Source organism: Mauremys mutica, chromosome 8 (genome assembly GCF_020497125.1).
Source record: "Mauremys mutica isolate MM-2020 ecotype Southern chromosome 8, ASM2049712v1, whole genome shotgun sequence".
Classification (NCBI taxonomy): Eukaryota; Metazoa; Chordata; order Testudines; family Geoemydidae; genus Mauremys; species Mauremys mutica.
The window spans coordinates 11,300,527-11,318,285 of NC_059079.1; the positions used below are offsets into that span (position 1 = coordinate 11,300,527).

Here is a 17,759-nt window from a genome sequence, read left to right on the forward strand (position 1 = left end):
CACCGGATATCACTGGGGTTTTCCCTCTTTTCTATCCTTTTCTGCATTATAGTGTGCTTTTTCTTTTTGGATAAGCAGATATATTTGGATAACAGATGCAATGACAAAATGGTGGAAAATGAGATTGTTAAAAAAATGGAAGAATTAATTGTAGGGTTACTACAATTGTTACTGTTACAACTGTTACTGGACCAATTTCTGTTGGTGAGAGAGAGAAGCTTTTTGAGCCAGACAGAGCTTTTCTTCAGATCTGGGAAAGGTACTCCCAGGCTGTGATGAAAAGGCTACTTTTCTATGGTTATGCAAGCACTGGTGGATCACCAGGGATGTTTCACTGAGAGCAATGTGGGCTGGTCAGGGAAGGTGCATGACACTTGCACCTTTAAGAACCCATGACTATTCAGGAAGGTGCAAGCAGGGCCTCTTTTCCCCAGACAGTGAATTACTATTGTCAATGTTGACATGCCAATAACGATCTTGGCTCATGAAGCTGTACAGTGGCCTCCCTGACAACTTCAAGGAAAGATTCAGCTACTGTTTGGCAGGTATAGAATGACTGTTGAGTGTGCTTTTGGCAGATTGAAGGGGCGCTGGTGGTGCTTACTCACTACATTAGATCTCATTGAGAAAAATATCCCAATGGTTATAGCTTCCTGTTGTGTCCTGCATAATAATAGTGAGGTAGTAGGTGAAAAGTTGCCACTGAGGTAGAGGGCAGAGATAGAATGGCTGTCTGCTGACTTTGAACAGCCAGACACAAGGGCCATTAGAAAAGCTCAATGTGGAGATATGTGGCTGAGAGAGGCCTTGAAAGAGCCTTAATGGTCAGCCACTTAATGTGCTCTACCTAGCCTTGACATTTTGGGGGAGTTAGGAATTGTGTAATGCTTGGTGTGCATTTATGAATATCACACTTTTAATGAACCTATTAATTATTCCGTGTTTACTGTACATTTATAATATTAATGTACATGTGTAATAGTATGTACATTGTTTTTAACTGAACCTATGAGTTCTGTGGTCCTGTTCTATTACAATTAGAATTGTCCTGTTCTTTGAGTAGTGCTATTTGTTCTGTAGTATATGTTATGAAGTAGTAACGATTAATTTATTTCCAAAATATAAAAATTTATTGTGTACCCAAAACAAAGCAAAACATTAATGTGCAATTAAAAATCAATACAGTGCACAAACGTAAAATAAATTAATTGAACAGAACTTTAAAACCAGAATGGTAGAAAACATTTGTCTCCATTTCAATCCATTTCTGCCAAACATACTCCAACTGTGGCTCTCCCAGGTCAGTGTAGCTGAAGCTGTGATTTTCCTACTACCCCCCAACATGGAGTAGTAGGGGTACAGATATGGCTCATCGTGCCATGTGGAATATTGGGAGGTATTGGAGCTCCTGAAATGGAGTTCATCATTGACTACAATGGTAGGTGAGTCCATGACTGTTTTACCTTTAGGTCAATAAGAGTCTGTTTGCTGCCTGAGAAGCCCCGTTTTGTCCTGGCAAATCTCTCTCTCTTTTTCCTGCTGGGACTCCTGAGTCTTTCTCCGGTCTGTTCTTTTGTTCTCCAGGCTATCTGCTATATTCATCCTCTAGGCTCTCTTCATGATCTGATGTCCTCCCTAATTCTCTTCTTTCTCCTCCTCATCAGTGTCAGGTGTAATGCAGGTGTAGCCGGGGCATGCCTTCAGGCCACAACGATGGCAGCTACATACAAAACAGACAGATGTATTTATAGTCACAATGGAAAATGAAAGATGAGTTTGAGAACTCCTTTCCCTTATACCTATAAGAGTTTTAAATATGACCTGCTTATTGACGCTTCAGCTTTGGAGTGCCTCTGCATAGCACTGCTCTCCCGCTGCAGCAATTCTTTGCATCATATAATATTAAAACACTCTGTGATTTAATTATTAACCAATAAGGATGGTTTTACTATGTTATTAACCAATTAAGTTATTAACTTGCACTAAAATTAACTTATTTGCTGTGAGTGTGTGTGTGTGTACATATATATATGTATATGTATATGTATATGTGTATAGATAGATAGATAGATATAAAGAGGGAGCGAGAGTAAATATTTCCCCAGTCATACAGTTTAAGTATGAATTGTACTATAGTAAATGAAATAATGAATTTACACTGCTGGGATCTTTTGAGTAATGTTGATCGCTAATATGGATCCTGAACCATTGAGGTCTGAGTATCACTGGTCTAGAGTGTTGTGTAGTTGGCATGGTCGGTTGGTTAATTTCACACAAGTGAGAACTGCTACTGCTAGGTGTGCTTGCCAAGCTGAGCAATCAGGAAAAGGCATTTAAAAAACATGGGAGTTTAAAGGGGGCAGTGTGGCTTCCAGTCTCCAGGACGCCTGGGCAGTGGAGTTCGCAACTGTGACCAGAGTGGTCACTAGTGGATATTGTGGAACAGCGGCTGGAGGACTGTTAGAGAGAACCTAGGTCATGCAGTCTCTACACTTGCACTGTGTCAACTATAGTATGTTGACCACGGCTCAGTGCTGTTCAGGGAGGTGGTTTTACTTCTTCTCTGTAATGGGGCACTTACATTGACTGGAGAAAAAATTGAGTGTAGACACATGCACAAATAAGACAATGCAGGGTGACTTACATGAACCTAACTTTGTAGTGTAAACCAGGCCATACTGGTGTAACCTCTTGTGTGGACACTCTTATTTTGGAATAAGACTGACTTTTTTCTGTTTACCTTATGTTCTTTGGAAGGAGTTTCAACTAAACAGAAAAAAGCCAATATTATTCCAGAATAAGAGTGGTCACATGTGAGATTATACCAGTTTATGCAAGTACAACTGATAAAATTTTCCTGTATCGACAAGCCCTTAGTGGAAGAAAAAAAAAAGGGAAAACCTCAGAGACTCGCTTGCATGCCACACCTTTCCCAAATAGTGAGGTCAAGCAATTAAGGGTAGTGTAGTGGTTAGATTACGGAACTGAGAGTCAGGAGTTCTCAGTTCTGTTGCTGGTTCTTCCATTTACTTTGTGTCTGCCACTGACTATTTGTGCTTCAGTTTCTCCATCTGAAAATAGGGGATAAAACTTGCAGGAGTAATGAGGATTGATTGACAATTGTTAAATGCTTGTGATTCCCAGACAGAAAGAGTTGAATGTGTATTTCTCGTGCAGTCACCATGGTGTCCAGGTCATATAGATGTGCAAATTATTATTACTGCAGACAAACTAGCTTAAATTTTCAGACTCATATCTTGTTAGAAATAGTGTGTGTAATCACTTGACAGGTAATGGGTATATATTTTTTTCCCATCCACAGAATTTGGGAAGAGATTCAGAAGATTGAAGCTAATGAATTTTATTTCCAGGATCAGGTACTAAATTAATCTTCAAATGTTTTCTATGGGGGTATTGATGTTAAGCCCTAGATTTTTGAATTGTAATTGGGGTTTTTTCTGTGTAATTTGCCATAGTCAGTGAGAGTTAGATGGTTCTAACATCATGAGTCTTTGAAAATATAGTCTTACATAGATGAGGAAGAAGAAGCATTTGTTAAGTAGAAAGAACTTATATTCTAGATAGAGAAATGTTAAACTTTATGACTTGTGAAGTTGTTCTTTAATAAAACCAAAATATGATTTGATTTCTTTGGTATATGGTGCTCTTCCAAGAGCTGTTTTCTTTTTCCTCATGTTTTGTTTTCTCCCACTCCTTAAGTTCAGTTTCTCTTTATCATTCAGTTTAGATTGTAAGATACTTGTTACAGGACCCTTATGAATCAGGGTGTATAAAAATAGATTTTTTAAAAATTAAAAATGGATTTTTATAGAAATCAGATTTTTAAAATTAAAATTAAATATAGTTTTTTAAATAAACCTTTTTGAAAATATGGCAACCTATCTTAAGTCCTAATATAGTTACAATAATATAGTAAAATTATTTAAATTAATTAAACACATTTTAAACGGTACATTTTTGCTTGCAAGTATTAAAGAAAGTCAAACCATTGAGCTGGCTAAATACCTAAAATCACAGTTTATTGAAGTGCCAAACCAGCTTTTGACAGCAGTAATTTCTTCTGCAGCTAAAGAGAGAATATTTTCTTCATTTTAGTCTGTTCAAGTAATTCAGTTCAATGATTAGATCAGGGGTCGGTAACCTTTCAGCAGTGGTGTGCCAAGTCTTCATGTATATACTCTAATTTAAGGCTTCACGTGCCGATAATACATTTTAACGTTTTTTAGAAGGTCTGTACCGAAAACATCCTCAATTCAGGGCAATAGGACCTTATGACACCCTACTCCAAGCTGTCATTCTCTGTGTTGTATGCAATCTCAGTAGCCTGGCAAGACTGAGCTGTCATGAAACTTAGCAGCCCAAGCAACACACTTGTTGCCCACCTCTTCTCAGGATACTGGGTAAAGTGATCAGATCTTAAAAGCTAACTGTAATTACATAGCAAAAAACACAGTGTAATTACAGTGTAATTATAAACTGCATTGAGAAAAGTCACAGTGCTACTACATTGTATTTTCCATACTTGGCTTCCAACAGAATATGTATTAAGGACACCAATGGGATGATACGAAGTAAATCAAGCATCTAGTCAGCTTCTGATCATATGAATCAGTAGTAATGCATACTGAAAAGCAAAACCTTATTGTAATTGCTATGTAACTGCATTGTAATACTTAGCTTTATTATAAAGTTTGACAAAAATAACTAAGGATATATCTGACATTTAAAAAACCTACTTGTCCTAGAAGAGTAGAATTCTGCAAAGCTGCTGTACGTACAAACACCTATCCATTTGGAAAAGAGAGCAGCAGGTAGTAGGATATGAAAAATATTTTCTTAAATGGCACCGCAAAACTGAGTGTTGAGTGATTTATGATAGGTTCTCTCTAAGTGAAACTCTCTCCTACCACACTGTTAGTTTATACAGCTCATTTGCTTTGCATTTTATGAACTCCTTTGTGCTGACTTCTCCCTCAAGATGGTGCCTGGTCTTGTGTTTTGTTGTTATTTTTTGTTCTCTCTTTCTTTGGGAAACATTTCTTCTTCTGTTTTCACTAGGCCTAATTCCAATTCTCCAGCTGTTATGACTACATTGGAGCGACTCCTGATTTACATTGGCATAAATCAGGTTAGAGTCTTTTGTTCAGGGCATAAAATAAGAACATAAGAAAATAAGAACGGCCGTACTGGGTCAGACCAAAGGTCCATCTAGCCCAGTATCCTGTGTACCGACAGTGGCCAATGCCAGTTGCCCCAGAGGGAGTGAACCTAACAGGCAGTGATCAAGTGATCTCTCTCCTGCCATCCATCTTCATCCTCTGACAAACAGAGGCTAGGACACCATTCTTTCCTCTGTCACGTCTGACAAATGGAATCTGGAGATAACTGAAGAAGGTTATGCCATTCAATTTGAAGCCCTTCTTCCACTCAATGCATTCTCCCCCTTCTATTTCTATTTAGAGACCCATTTCATAAGACTGCGTTAAGATGGAGATTCAGTCCTCGTTAGAAGTGGGAGCATTAGAGAAAGTGCCAAGGAAGTTCAAGGGTCAACATTCTATTCCAGATATTTTCTGATATCAAAGAAAGATGGAGGGCTTTGTCCAAAATTAAATCTACAGAAACTCAGTGCTTTTATTAGAAAACAGTTCCCACTTGTTGATTCAAGTATCCCTCATGCCATCCCTTTCAACCCTAGATTGGCTTGCCGCTCTCGATCTAAAAAGTGCTTATCTCTGTCAGACCAAGGCATTGCAAATACCTTTGTTTCATTGTTGGACAAGATAACTTCTAATACAATCTTTAACCTCTCTACAGCTCTGCCCCCTCCTCCCCCAGAAATTACAAAATACCTATCTGTGATAGTGGCTTGTTTGACACAACGGGGTATTTTTGTTTACCCTCATTTAAAAGATTGACTCAATAAAGCCTCATTAGAAGATGACCTTTCCAGAAACCTATGTTACACGTTTCCTCTTCAAGAAGTTAGGACTCCATGATAAACATGAAAAAGGCTCTTCAACTACTTTCACAGTGGATTTGGGTTATAGGAGCAGTTCTCAACTCTCAGGAGGTCAGAGCATTTCTTCCAGAAGATATTTCTGAAGCTTCAATCTGCCAAAATGGTGGCCCATCAAAATCCTACTTGGAAAGTACAGTAGAACTCTATTTATCTGACCATCCATTATCTCTGGCTCTCCACGTTAACCAGACAACCAGAGAACACAGGTCCAGAAGAGGGCGATCACTCCTGTGGCCACTAGATGGTGCAGCCACATTGCACTTTCCCATTCTTCAGTTTATCTGGAGTTCTGATTAACCTACCTGTCCCTGGTCCCCATTAGATCGAATTAACAGGGTTCTGCTGTATGTTCTTTCTAGGTTTCATGGGCCTTGTGTCTTCAGCCACTTGTGCTGTACTTTGTGCTCGGCTCAGAATGAGAAGTCAGCAGCACTGATTGGCATTAAATTACAGACCAACTATAGACAGCACATTCACAAGATTGATCACCCTAAAAGATATACTGCTATCTTTGACATGGACTCAGTGTGCCGTGACCTGGGAGCGGTGTTTATCCTTCCAGCTCTGTTGAAAACAATCACCTTCGTTGCCTCCAACCCGGCATGGGGAGCACATTTCACCTAGTTAACAGTTTGAGGTAATTGGAGTATTCAGGAAAGGAGACTGCGTACAAATATCCTGGAACTGAGAAAAATTCATTGAGTTCTCAAATCTTTTCTGTATTGCATGCCGAATGAGGCACTGCATGCAGGCCATCACAGACAACATGACAGCAATGTATTATATTAGCTAACAGCGAGGGGCTCACTCTTCATTGTTATGAAAGGAAGCAGTGACATTATGGGACTGGAGTATCTAGCACAACATTAAGTAGCTGTATAACTAATAGGCAGTGACAACAGTCTGGTGGCGGGTCAACAGAGCAAAGATATAATGGAACTTCATGAGTGGTCGTTAAAGAAATTGGTGATAGACAAGATCTTCACCCTGTGGGGATTCCTGGACATAAATCTGATCATGATCAAACAGAATTCAAGGTGTCCCAAGTTTTGCTTGACAGCAGGTAAAGTCAATCTACCCATATTGGACTCTTTTCTCCTGAACTCGGGGAAGTGTCTGTTCTATGCTTTTCACCCTTCCCTCTCATCCATTGTGTGATTAAGTAGATGAGACAGGATGGAGCAAGGATAATTCTGGTTGCCAACCACTGCCACGGCAACAGTGGCACTCGGACTTCTTCAGCTGTCCCAGGGAGTATACAGACCTCTCCTGGTGTTACTGAACTTATTAACTCAGCATCTGGACCCTTAATCACTGCACCTGACTGCATGGGCTATAGGACTTGAATGCTCCTTGGAAAATCTTGCCCTTTAGAAGTGCAGGAAATATTGATTAACATTAGAAAACAAGCACCAATCACAGGTGGACTATATTTGTGAAGTGAATAAGAGAGAAACATATTGATCAACTCTGACGCACCAATACGTTTTCAAGTCTTCCAGGTCTTTCCATTTCCTCCTTTAAAGGATATGTAGCAACTATAGTCCACTGTGCATTAACAGATAATAAATCTATCTTGGCACAAAACAAAGTTAAGGAATTTATGAAGGGACATGCCAATATGCAACGGCGTATAAAAGACCCAAATACCATCTTGGGACCTCAATTTAGTGCTAATGCAATTCATGAACCTCAGCTGGAAATGCTTCTCCAAGAAGAGAAAGGACTATAAGAAGGGAGAGTAGACACCCCAAATGATCTCTTCCTCTCTACTCATGGCATTCACAGGACCTGAAGCAGCATTGGACTGGGGGAGGGATCCTGACTGAAGGAGATTCATCCAGTAAGACTGCTGAAATGTGCTGAGAGAGACTTCGCTTTGAATTTACTTCAGTTGTTAAGTTAGGCATTAGATGCTTTTTATTTTTATTTTTCTTGTAATCTGTTCTGACTCTTATACCCTTGCATGGTATCAAGTATCAGAGGGGTAGCCGTGTTAGTCTGGATCTGTAAAAAGCGGCAAAGAGTCCTGTGGCACCTTATAAACTAACAGACGTATTGGAGCATTTCCACCACATGCATCTGACGAAGTGGGTATTCACCCACGAAAGCTTATGCTCCAATACCTCTGTTAGTTTATAATGACTCTTTGTCATCTTATATCCTTGTTACTTGTATTCACTCAAAATCTATTCTTTTGTAGTTAATAAACTTGTTTTATCTAAACCAGTGTGCTTGGATTGAGGCATTTGGGAAACTCCATTTGGGATAGCAGGATTTGTGCATATAATTTTCTATTAATAAAATGACAGACTTTATATGAGCTTGTATTTTCCAGGAGAGAGCTAGGCAGTACAAGACTTACATTTCTGGAGAAAGTTTGGGGCTGGAAATTTGCTGCTGTTACTCTGCAGTGTAATTCAAGAGTGGCTGACTATCACACTCATACAATTTAACTGGGAGTAACTTACATGCTGGAGGCTGTGTGAGCAGACCAGGAGTGGTAACTTTCACAGCAAAGCAGTGTAAAAGGCACCCCAGACTGGAGGACAGGACACAGCTGTTTATCGGTCCAGATTGTACCCTGGATAATGTCACAGTTGATCAGACACTTAATTTCATAGAGCAGTTCTACAGTCCCTGTTCTATCAGGACTCTGAGTACCACCTTGTTTGTGAGGTACAGCTTGCCAAACTGTCCTATGAGTGGGAATATGTAGAAGGTGGTCAAAGAAATGAAGGTTGGTTACTTGTAACTGGAGTTCTTTGAGATGAATTCTGTATATTCACACTCCTTCCCCACCTTTGTTGGAGTTCTAATAGAATTCTGACTCTGGGAAGGTTAGAAGAATGAACTGAGATGGCAAAGGGTGCCCCTTTTATAGCCTTGTCCTCAAAATGTTCAGGAAAATAGAGGGGAAGAGTAGGAGGGATGCATGAATTTTCTAATGGGCACTGCTATGAGAAGGTTCCACCATCTGAGTTGCATCTCCCTGCCCATCCCATGAGTGTGACTATTCAGAATCTATCTTAAAGAACTGTGGTTACAGGTAAATAACCTTCATTTCTTTTCTCAAGGATAATGGTGAGAGAAACTAAAGCTCAGAGAGGGTCTCCATGCAAGGGGACCTAATCACTCAATTCCCTCTGATTTAAATGGAGGCGAATGTCCTTAGCATATCACAGGATCAGGCCATAAGTGAGGGAGCTGTCGTGGGGACATGGATTGTGTGAAATGGTTGATTGTCTCTGAAATAGTGTGGGGATTCATGCAGCAACACTGTGTTTGACAGAACTCTTTCAACATGCCCACATACTTTTTACTACCATGGCTGCACCAGAGCATTCTGGGTCTCCTCAATACTGTTTTTGAGAGCAATGCTTATAGGTAACTTCAGAAAGTAAGGCCAGTCTGAATAGTGGGATGGAGTTAGGCTAAATAATTGAATTAGTGCAGCAGTAATGATATTTTCTGGATTCCCCTCTGCACTTGTAAGAAACTATTGTAGACTTCACTGCATTAGTCACATGTGAGCTGTAGCCACTTTAATAAAACAACCAAAAAAACCCCAAAGGCCATCAACAACACAGACAGCTGCCATCTGTGAATATGACGCATATGTGTGTTCCAACCAATGGTATAGACAAGACCATAATTCTCGCGAGGATAATATGGTTATTCTCTTTGTTTTTGTAAAAGTAGCATCAAACCTTATTATTTCTCTGTACTTAATCACTAGATAGGTAGAAGGGACCATTTTTTCATTGTTTCTTCTTGAGGAAGGCCCCTCTAATGTTGCATAATTGTTTATGAATTGCATTTAGACTCAATAACCAAAACCAAAACTCTGCAATGTAGCACACAAGCTGTACTCAGCAAAAAGTGTTAAGTTTTAGTTGTCTGTTGTGTGAAACACAATTTTACTCATTTTACAGGCTGATCCAATTGATTATGTTGAAAGTCTTTGTGAGAACATACATATCTTTTGTAAGGAGGACTTTTTGACAGGTGATCAGCTTCTGCTTGAATACAAGCCTGAAGTAAGTAGCACTATAGCTTTCAATGTGTATATTTGATCTGGATAAGTTATTTATTGAGAGTGTACAGGGAATTTAGGCATATTGAATCAGGTTTTCTAGATTAATTGGATCACTTTTATACTTTTTGGATGCAGAAAACAAATTGCTTGGTTTAGGAGTTTATTTGTAGTCCTTTGTCTTCTGAACTTTCAGAGTAAGTTAAAAATACAGTTGGACAGGAGTAGCTAAAGTTGCATTTTAACTGAGTTATTATTCCTTTATCTTTGTAGATCATTGCTGATGTCCTTAACCAGCTCTGCCCTGTGAGAGCAAACCTTGTTCTGTTGTCTGCTGCCAGTAAAAGAAAATGTCATCTAAAGGAGAGATGGTTTGGGACACAGTACAGTGCGGAAGGTAAAATGACCCGCTGAAGTGTTTAGAGATCTTTTAAAGTGCTCATTGAGACCATTAAAAAGGTGACAGTGCAATGTGCAACCACATAGGAGTGAGAGTGGGAGGATGAATTCTCAGCTGTGATCCTGACTTCATTATGAGTTAGTAATGGCTTGGGTGTTTTGTCCTTTGGCAACTCTCTTCTGTTTAGCATTAGCTGAGTCCAGTCCATCTGGCTTGAAGGGCGGAGACTTTCTGATGAAGGAGGAAGAGGGATCATAGTGAGCTTTCCTCCCCAAATAAATAATGAATGGTGATGAAAATACATGTATTGAAGGTCAAGACAAGATGACGATGTGGTAACTTGCGATGCTAATGCACGCTGTTCTGAGTTACTTTTAAATATGCCTATTGTTTCTAATCCTGCTCGAAGTGAGTTTTAAGAAGGGTGTTAAGAAGAAGGGGTGAAGGTGAGCCAAAATGGCATCAGGAAAGGAGCGCCAGTTGTTCTGCAAATAGACATACAGACAGAAACATCAGAAGGAAGGTATCTAGTTCTAGGGGTCAGCAATTAGGTATTGATGCAGTGGCTACTGCCCTATTAAATCTATCTGCTGTTAATAGACTAATTTCATGTTTTTCACAGATATTGACAAATATTGGCGTGATTTATGGGCCAGTGACTTTCCGTTAAATCAGGACTTGCACTTACCTGAAGAAAACAAATATATAGGTGAGTGAGACACTAGTATTTGGTTGGACTCTGTCATGTTTCTCTTCCCCATTCTGCTCAGTTTCAGAATGGGAGGTTCTGAGAAATGATCTTTTTCTTTTAAACGAATGTGTGGTTTCAAACTGTTCCTTTTGGAATGGAGAGAAAACATGGAAACATCTGAGCTTTTATTCAAGCATCCTTTAGATAAGTTTAAATTTTAGGGCAAATTTAATCTGAAAATGTCTGTTCTTCTTCGAGTGATTGCTCATATCCATTCCAGTTAGGTGTGTGCGCGCCGCGTGCATGTTCGTCGGAAGACTTTTACCCTAACTACCCCAGTGGGTCGGCTGAGCGCCCCCTGGTGTGGCGCCATAACGGCACCGCATATATACCTCAGCCGACCCACCCGACCCTCAGTTCCTTCTTACCGCCCGTGTCGGTCGTTGGAACAGTGGAGTGCAGCTTGTCTGACCTCCGCTTCCCTAGCTTCCTCATAGTTCTTCTCTGTAAAAATTGTATATAGTTGATATCTTAGCTTAGGTTTTCTTGTTTTTGATAGTTTATTCAGTTTAGTGTTAGATAGTTAGCGGGTTCGGGGATTAGCCCCCACCCGCCCCCGGGACCGGAGCGTATGCCCGGCTCCCCGGGTTTCAAGCCGTGCTCGGCCTGCCGCAGGCCTATGCCTACAGGAGATCCTCATAGCTCCTGCTTAAAGTGCTTAGGAGAGTCGCACTTATCTACTAAGTGCCCAATTTGCAAGGCTTTCAAGCCTCGCACAAAGAGGGAAAGAGACATTAGGCTTAAACAACTCCTAATGGAGGCAGCCTTAACCCCTCCGGTCACGGCACCGCCCGCTGTCCCTCTGGACTCTCGCAGCGCCGCCACGGCGCCGAGCCACTCTGCTGTGCCACCGAAAACGCCATCGGCACTGAAACCTGCCCAGAGACGCTCTCTCTCGCCAAAGGCAAAGAAGGGGAAGGCCGCTGCCTCTTCAGCACCGCCTGCTCCGAAGCACCAGAGTGCGCCCCGCCCGGCACCGAAACCTGCCGCGGCACCGGTCCCTCTGCCGCAGACGCTTCTGCCGGCACTGGCGACTCCGGCCCCTGAGAGGCCGTCGAGCCCGGCACCTGTGACCTCCCCGGCTCCGGCCGCGGTAGAGATGCCACTGCCGTCGACTCCGGAGACCTTCGACGCAGCGCGGGACCTCATTGCATTGACAGACTCGGCTGTGCCGCTGCCCCCGGCGCCGCTGGTGCGTGCGCCCCGTTCCATGGGCAAGCCGTCAATGTTTAAGCCGCCTGCCGGCACCGACTCTGACCGGCACCGATCCCGTTCCCGCTCTCGGCACCGATCGCGCTCTCGACGCCGATCTCGATCTGGGCGCCGATCGCAACGCCGCTCGCAGTCCCGGCACCGCTCAACTACGCGGCACCGGTCAGACTCGCGCCACCGGTCATTCTCCCGCTCTCCGACTTGTCATTCCCGGCACCGTTCAGGATCTCGCTACCGATATGGCCGCCGCTACTCGCGAAGCCGCTCCTGGCACCGAACATGGAGATCCCAGTCGACCTCCCGGCACCACGCCGGTCGGAGGTCCCATTCTCGCTCCCGCTCTCACTATCGGGATGCCTCCCGGCACCGGTCACCACAGAGGCGGGAAATGCGATCCGTGGGCACTTCGGCACAAGGGTTATCTGCTCCACCCTGGCCCTCTCGGCACGCCTCGGCCTCTTCGCACGCCGACAGCTACTACGTCGACGACCATGACCCGCAGCAGTCCCATTACGCGGACCAAGACCCTCATCAGTGGGGTTATTGGACCCCTTGGGCCTACCACCAAGCCCAAGGTGCTCCTGTGCCTACCACGCGTACCATACCACACGAGTCACGCATCCCGGAGGCTACTGTAAGCCGCCCCCCAGTTGACACTGAGGTACCATCGGGCGCAGAGGAAGGTATTCAGCCTGCCCAGGAACCTCTGGAGCAGGAAGCTTTACAGGTCCCAGACGCTGACCGGGACACCATCATGCCTGGAATTTCTTCTTCCTCCTCTTCCCCGGATGAGGCGGTGGCAGGGTCGTCGTCCACAGGTCCCCCGCCAATTGACTTACGGGCGCACGAAGAGCTCCTTCGCAGGGTGGCACTGCGAATGGATCTTCAGGCTGAGGAGGTATCGGAAGTGGACGATCCGATAGTGACCATTTTGTCAGCGGACGCCCCAACCCGCATAGCCTTCCCCTTCATTAAGACTATCCAGGCAAATGCTGATACTTTATGGCAGACTCCGTCCTCCATTGCACCCACAGCCCGAGGGGTGGAACGCAAGTACATGGTCCCTTCCAAGGGATATGAGCATTTGTATGTGCACCCTATCCCCTCGTCGTTGGTGGTGCAGTCTGTCAATGACAAAGAGCGTCACGGCCAACAAGGCCCAGCTCCTAAGTCAAAGGACGCCAGGCGAATGGACTTGCTTGGTCGCAAGGTCTACTCTGCTGGTGCCCTGCAGATTCGAGTGGCTAATCAGCAGGCCTTGCTAAGCCGTTACGGGCATGACACTTGGGCTGAGGTAGAGAAATACAAAGAGCTCCTGCCTCAGGATTCCCGACTAGGGTGACCAGATCACCCAGGTCAAATATCGGGACGCGGGGGGGCGGGGCGGGGCGGGGGCAGAGGGGGAAAAAATGGCGGCAGAGCAAAAAAAAAAAAAATCCCCCACCCCCGATTCCTCCTCCCTCCGCAAGCGCTGGAGGGAGGCCCGGGAGACTCACGGGAGCACGGGGCCGGGGTGAGTGTGAGTCCAGCCTGGCCCCGAGCAGGCAGGACTCAGGCGCGGTATCTGGAGGGAGAGTACAGGGTGGCCTGCGGGGCCAGGCAGCGGCTGTTCTCCCCACCTGGGCAGCAGGACTCGGGAGCAGCCGCTGCTGCAGCTCCCACTGCCGCAGGGGGAGGAAGCGGCCGCTGGCCAAGCTCGGCAGCTGCGGCTCTGGCGCCCACGAACCCCCCCGAGCCCGGGCCTGCTGCGGGGACCCAGCGCGCACGCTGCGCATACCCAGCCCCTGGCCACTCGCGTCTGGGCTGGCTGCCCAGCTGGTGCAATCCTGCGGGCGGCCTCGGAGTGGGGGCAGCAGGCCCCAGCCCCCCGCATCCCGCTCGGGTCCTGCAGGGGAGCGAACGGGACTGGGCTGCCGATGCCTCCGCCACGGGATTGCACCAGCTGGGCAGCCAGCCCAGACGCGACTGGCCAGGGGCTGAGCGCAGTGTGCACGCTGCCCCGCAGCAGGCCCGGGCTCAGGGGGTTCGGGCCCGGGCACCAAAGCTGCAGCCGCCGAGCGCCACGTGCTTGGCCACTTCCTCCCCCCGCAGCAGTGGGAGCTGCAGCAGCGGCTGCTCCCGAGTCCCCTGCCCAGGTGGGGAGAACAGCCGCCACCTAGCCCCACGGGCCGCCCCCCTACTCTCCCTCCAGGTACCGCGCCCGAGTCCTGCCTGCTCGGGGCCAGGCTGGACTCACACTCACCCCGGCCCCGCACTCCCCTGAGTCTCCTGGGCATGGCATGCTTGGAAAGAGGCGGGGATTTGGGGAGGGAGACAATGGGGCAGTGAGGGGGCGGGGATGGGGGCGAGGATTTGGGGAAGGATCCAATGGGGGAAGGAGGGGGCGGAGTCGGGGCAGGGGAGGGCGCGAGCCCTTCGGGCTCCGGAGCCTTTGCTTGTTTGTCCAGTGTACCGACCTAACATTGGTCGGGACGCGGGACAAACAAGCAAATATCGGGACAGTCCCGATAAAATCGGGACGTCTGGTCACCCTATTCCCGACAGGAGTTCGCGGCCTTCATAGAGGAAGGTAAAAAGGTAGCGCGCACCTCGTTACAGGCCTCCTTAGACGCAGCTGACTCGGTGGCACGTACTGTAGCCTCGGGCGTTACCATACGCCGGATCTCTTGGCTCCAGAGTTCGACGCTCCCTCCTGAAGTTCAGTACACCATTCAGGACCTTCCTTTTGATTCAAAGGCGCTCTTCTCGGAAAAGACGGACTCCCGACTTCAAAATCTAAAGGACAACAAGGTCATCATCCGTACTTTGGGGATGCATACCCCGGCTACCCAAAGGCGTCCGTTCCGCCCCCAGTTTAACCGGCCGTAATATATGCCTCGCTACAGGCAAGACTCTGGTCGGCGACGGGGTCACGGAGGACGTAGATGACAGCCTGGCAACCAACCGTCCCAAGGGCGAACCCTCTCGAAACCACCGGGGCCTAAACCATCCTTTTGAGGATGCGCCCGGGGACGACATACCAGATCTTTCTCCAGATCCCTCCCTGCCCTTTTCCAACCGCCTTTCCTATTTCCTCCCGGCGTGGGCCCGGCTGACCACCGATGCCTGGGTCCTCCGCACCGTGGAACGGGGTTACCAACTGCAATTCGTTTCACCCCCACCTTCCCACCTTCCTTCCCGGTCCCTCTTCAGGGACCCCTCTCACAAGCAACTCCTCTTCCAGGAGGTGCATTCGCTCCTGGCCATCGGAGCAGTCGAGAAGGTTCCGGACAAAGAACGGGGCAAGGGCTTTTATTCCCGTTATTTTTTGATCCCCAAGTCCAAAGGGGGGCTCCGACCCATCCTCGACCTGCGAGACCTCAACGCATACATGCTAAAGTTGAAGTTCCGCATGGTATCCCTTGGGACAATTATCCCTACTTTGGATCCGGGAGACTGGTATGCCGCCCTCGATATGAAGGATGCATATTTTCATATCGCCATCTTTCCACCGCACAGACGCTTCCTCCGCTTCACAATCGCTCACCTGCACTTCCAGTTTGCGGTCCTCCCCTTCGGCCTATCCACGGCCCCACGGGTGTTCACGAAGTGCATTGCCGTTGTCGCCGCCCACCTCCGTCGGCGCGGCATCTGCGTTTTTCCCTACCTGGACGACTGGCTCATCGGGGGGGACTCGCAGACCACAGTCCAGCAGCATGTCGCAGAGATCAAAGACTTATTCACGCGCCTGGACCTAGTTCTCAACATAGACAAGTCCACCTTAGTACCAACTCAGAGGTTGGACTTTATTGGCGCGACGCTGGACTCATCTCTAGCCAGAGCCTACCTTCCGCAGCTACGGTTCCAGGCCCTTACAGAGCTAATCCGTGCCCTTCAGGCCTCTCGTTTGACCTCAGCCCGTGCTTGTCTCCGCCTCCTTGGTCATATGGCGGCTTGCACGCACGTCACTCAGTTTGCCAGGCTCCGCCTCCGCCCACTTCAGCTGTGGCTCCACTCCAGATACCGCCCGCACAGGGACCCTCTGGATACGCTACTCACCATTCCAGCGGGTGTCCTTCAATCCCTGGATTGGTGGCTGACCCCTTCCAATGTATGCGCAGGAGTCCCATTCCAGGCTCCTCAGCCTTCCCTTTCCCTGACAACGGACGCCTCGTCCCTCGGATGGGGAGCCCATCTCGGCGCTCTTCGTACTCAAGGCCTTTGGTCGGTGCAGGAATTGAAGATGCACATCAACGTCAGGGAGCTCCGGGCAGTGCGTCTGGCATGCCAGGCGTTCCGAACTCGCCTCCACGGCCGTTGTGTCTCAGTCTTTACGGACAACACAACGGCCATGTACTATATCAACAAGCAAGGCGGGACCCGCTCTTCTCCCCTCTGCCACGAGACGATGCTGCTGTGGGAATTCTGCATAGCCCACTCGATACATCTGGTGGCGTCGTTCCTTCCCGGCGTCAAGAACACCATTGCGGATCGCCTGAGCAGGTCCTTTCTCTGCCACGAGTGGTCACTGAGAGCAGACATCACTCATGCCATTTTCCAACAGTGGGACTTTCCCCAGGTAGACCTGTTTGCATTCCGATTGAACCGCAAATGCCAGGAGTTTTGCTCCTTTCAAGGCCTGGCACCGGGCTCTCTGTCGGACGCGTTTCTCCTCCCATGGACTCGTCACCTGTTCTACGCCTTTCCTCCGTTTCCCCTCATACACAAGGTCCTGCTGAAGCTCCGACGGGACAAGGCACGTCTCATCTTAGTTGCGCCAGCGTGGCCCAGGCAACACTGGTTCACCACGCTGCTCCATCTGTCGGTAGCCAGCCTAATTCCTCTGCCGCTTCACCCGGATCTTATAACACAAGATCACGGCACTCTCTGTCACCCAGACCTGCCGGCCCTCCACCTCACGGCGTGGCTCCTGAGTAGCTAGACCAGTCAGAATTGCGATGCTGTGCTCCTGTGCAGCACGTTTTATTGAGCAGCAGGAAGCCTTCCACTTGATCTACCTACATGGCCAAGTGGAAGCGCTTCGCTTGCTGGGCTCAAGCGCGCGACGCTATTCCTTCGGAGCTCCCGCTTGCAATGGTCCTTGACTATCTTTGGTCGCTGAAACAGCAAGGCCTTGCACTGTCCTCTATCAAGGTGCACTTAGCGGCCATCTCCGCTTTCCACCCCGGTGAGGGAGGGTATACGCTGTTCTCTCACCCGCTGACTACTCGTTTCAGAAAGGGCCTTGATCGTCTCTACCCCGAGGTGCGCCACCCGATTCCCACCTGGGACCTCAATCTCGTCCTCAGCAGGCTCATGTCCCCACCATTTGAGCCGC

At 47.1% G+C, this 17,759-nt stretch overlaps 1 protein-coding gene across 9 annotated transcripts in view; it reads left to right on the forward strand.

Moving 5' to 3' along the window:
- The window catches only part of LOC123376029 (nardilysin-like), a 93,647-nt gene that overhangs the window by 43,798 nt on the left and 32,090 nt on the right, over positions 1–17,759 (forward strand). For all 9 annotated transcript variants that reach the window (XM_045027641.1, XM_045027640.1, XM_045027639.1 and 6 more), the window contains 4 exons: positions 3,323–3,377; positions 9,979–10,083; positions 10,353–10,476; positions 11,102–11,188. In XM_045027641.1, coding sequence (XP_044883576.1) covers positions 3,323–3,377; positions 9,979–10,083; positions 10,353–10,476; positions 11,102–11,188 — 371 coding nt within the window. The remainder of the gene's footprint in view (positions 1–3,322; positions 3,378–9,978; positions 10,084–10,352; positions 10,477–11,101; positions 11,189–17,759) is intronic.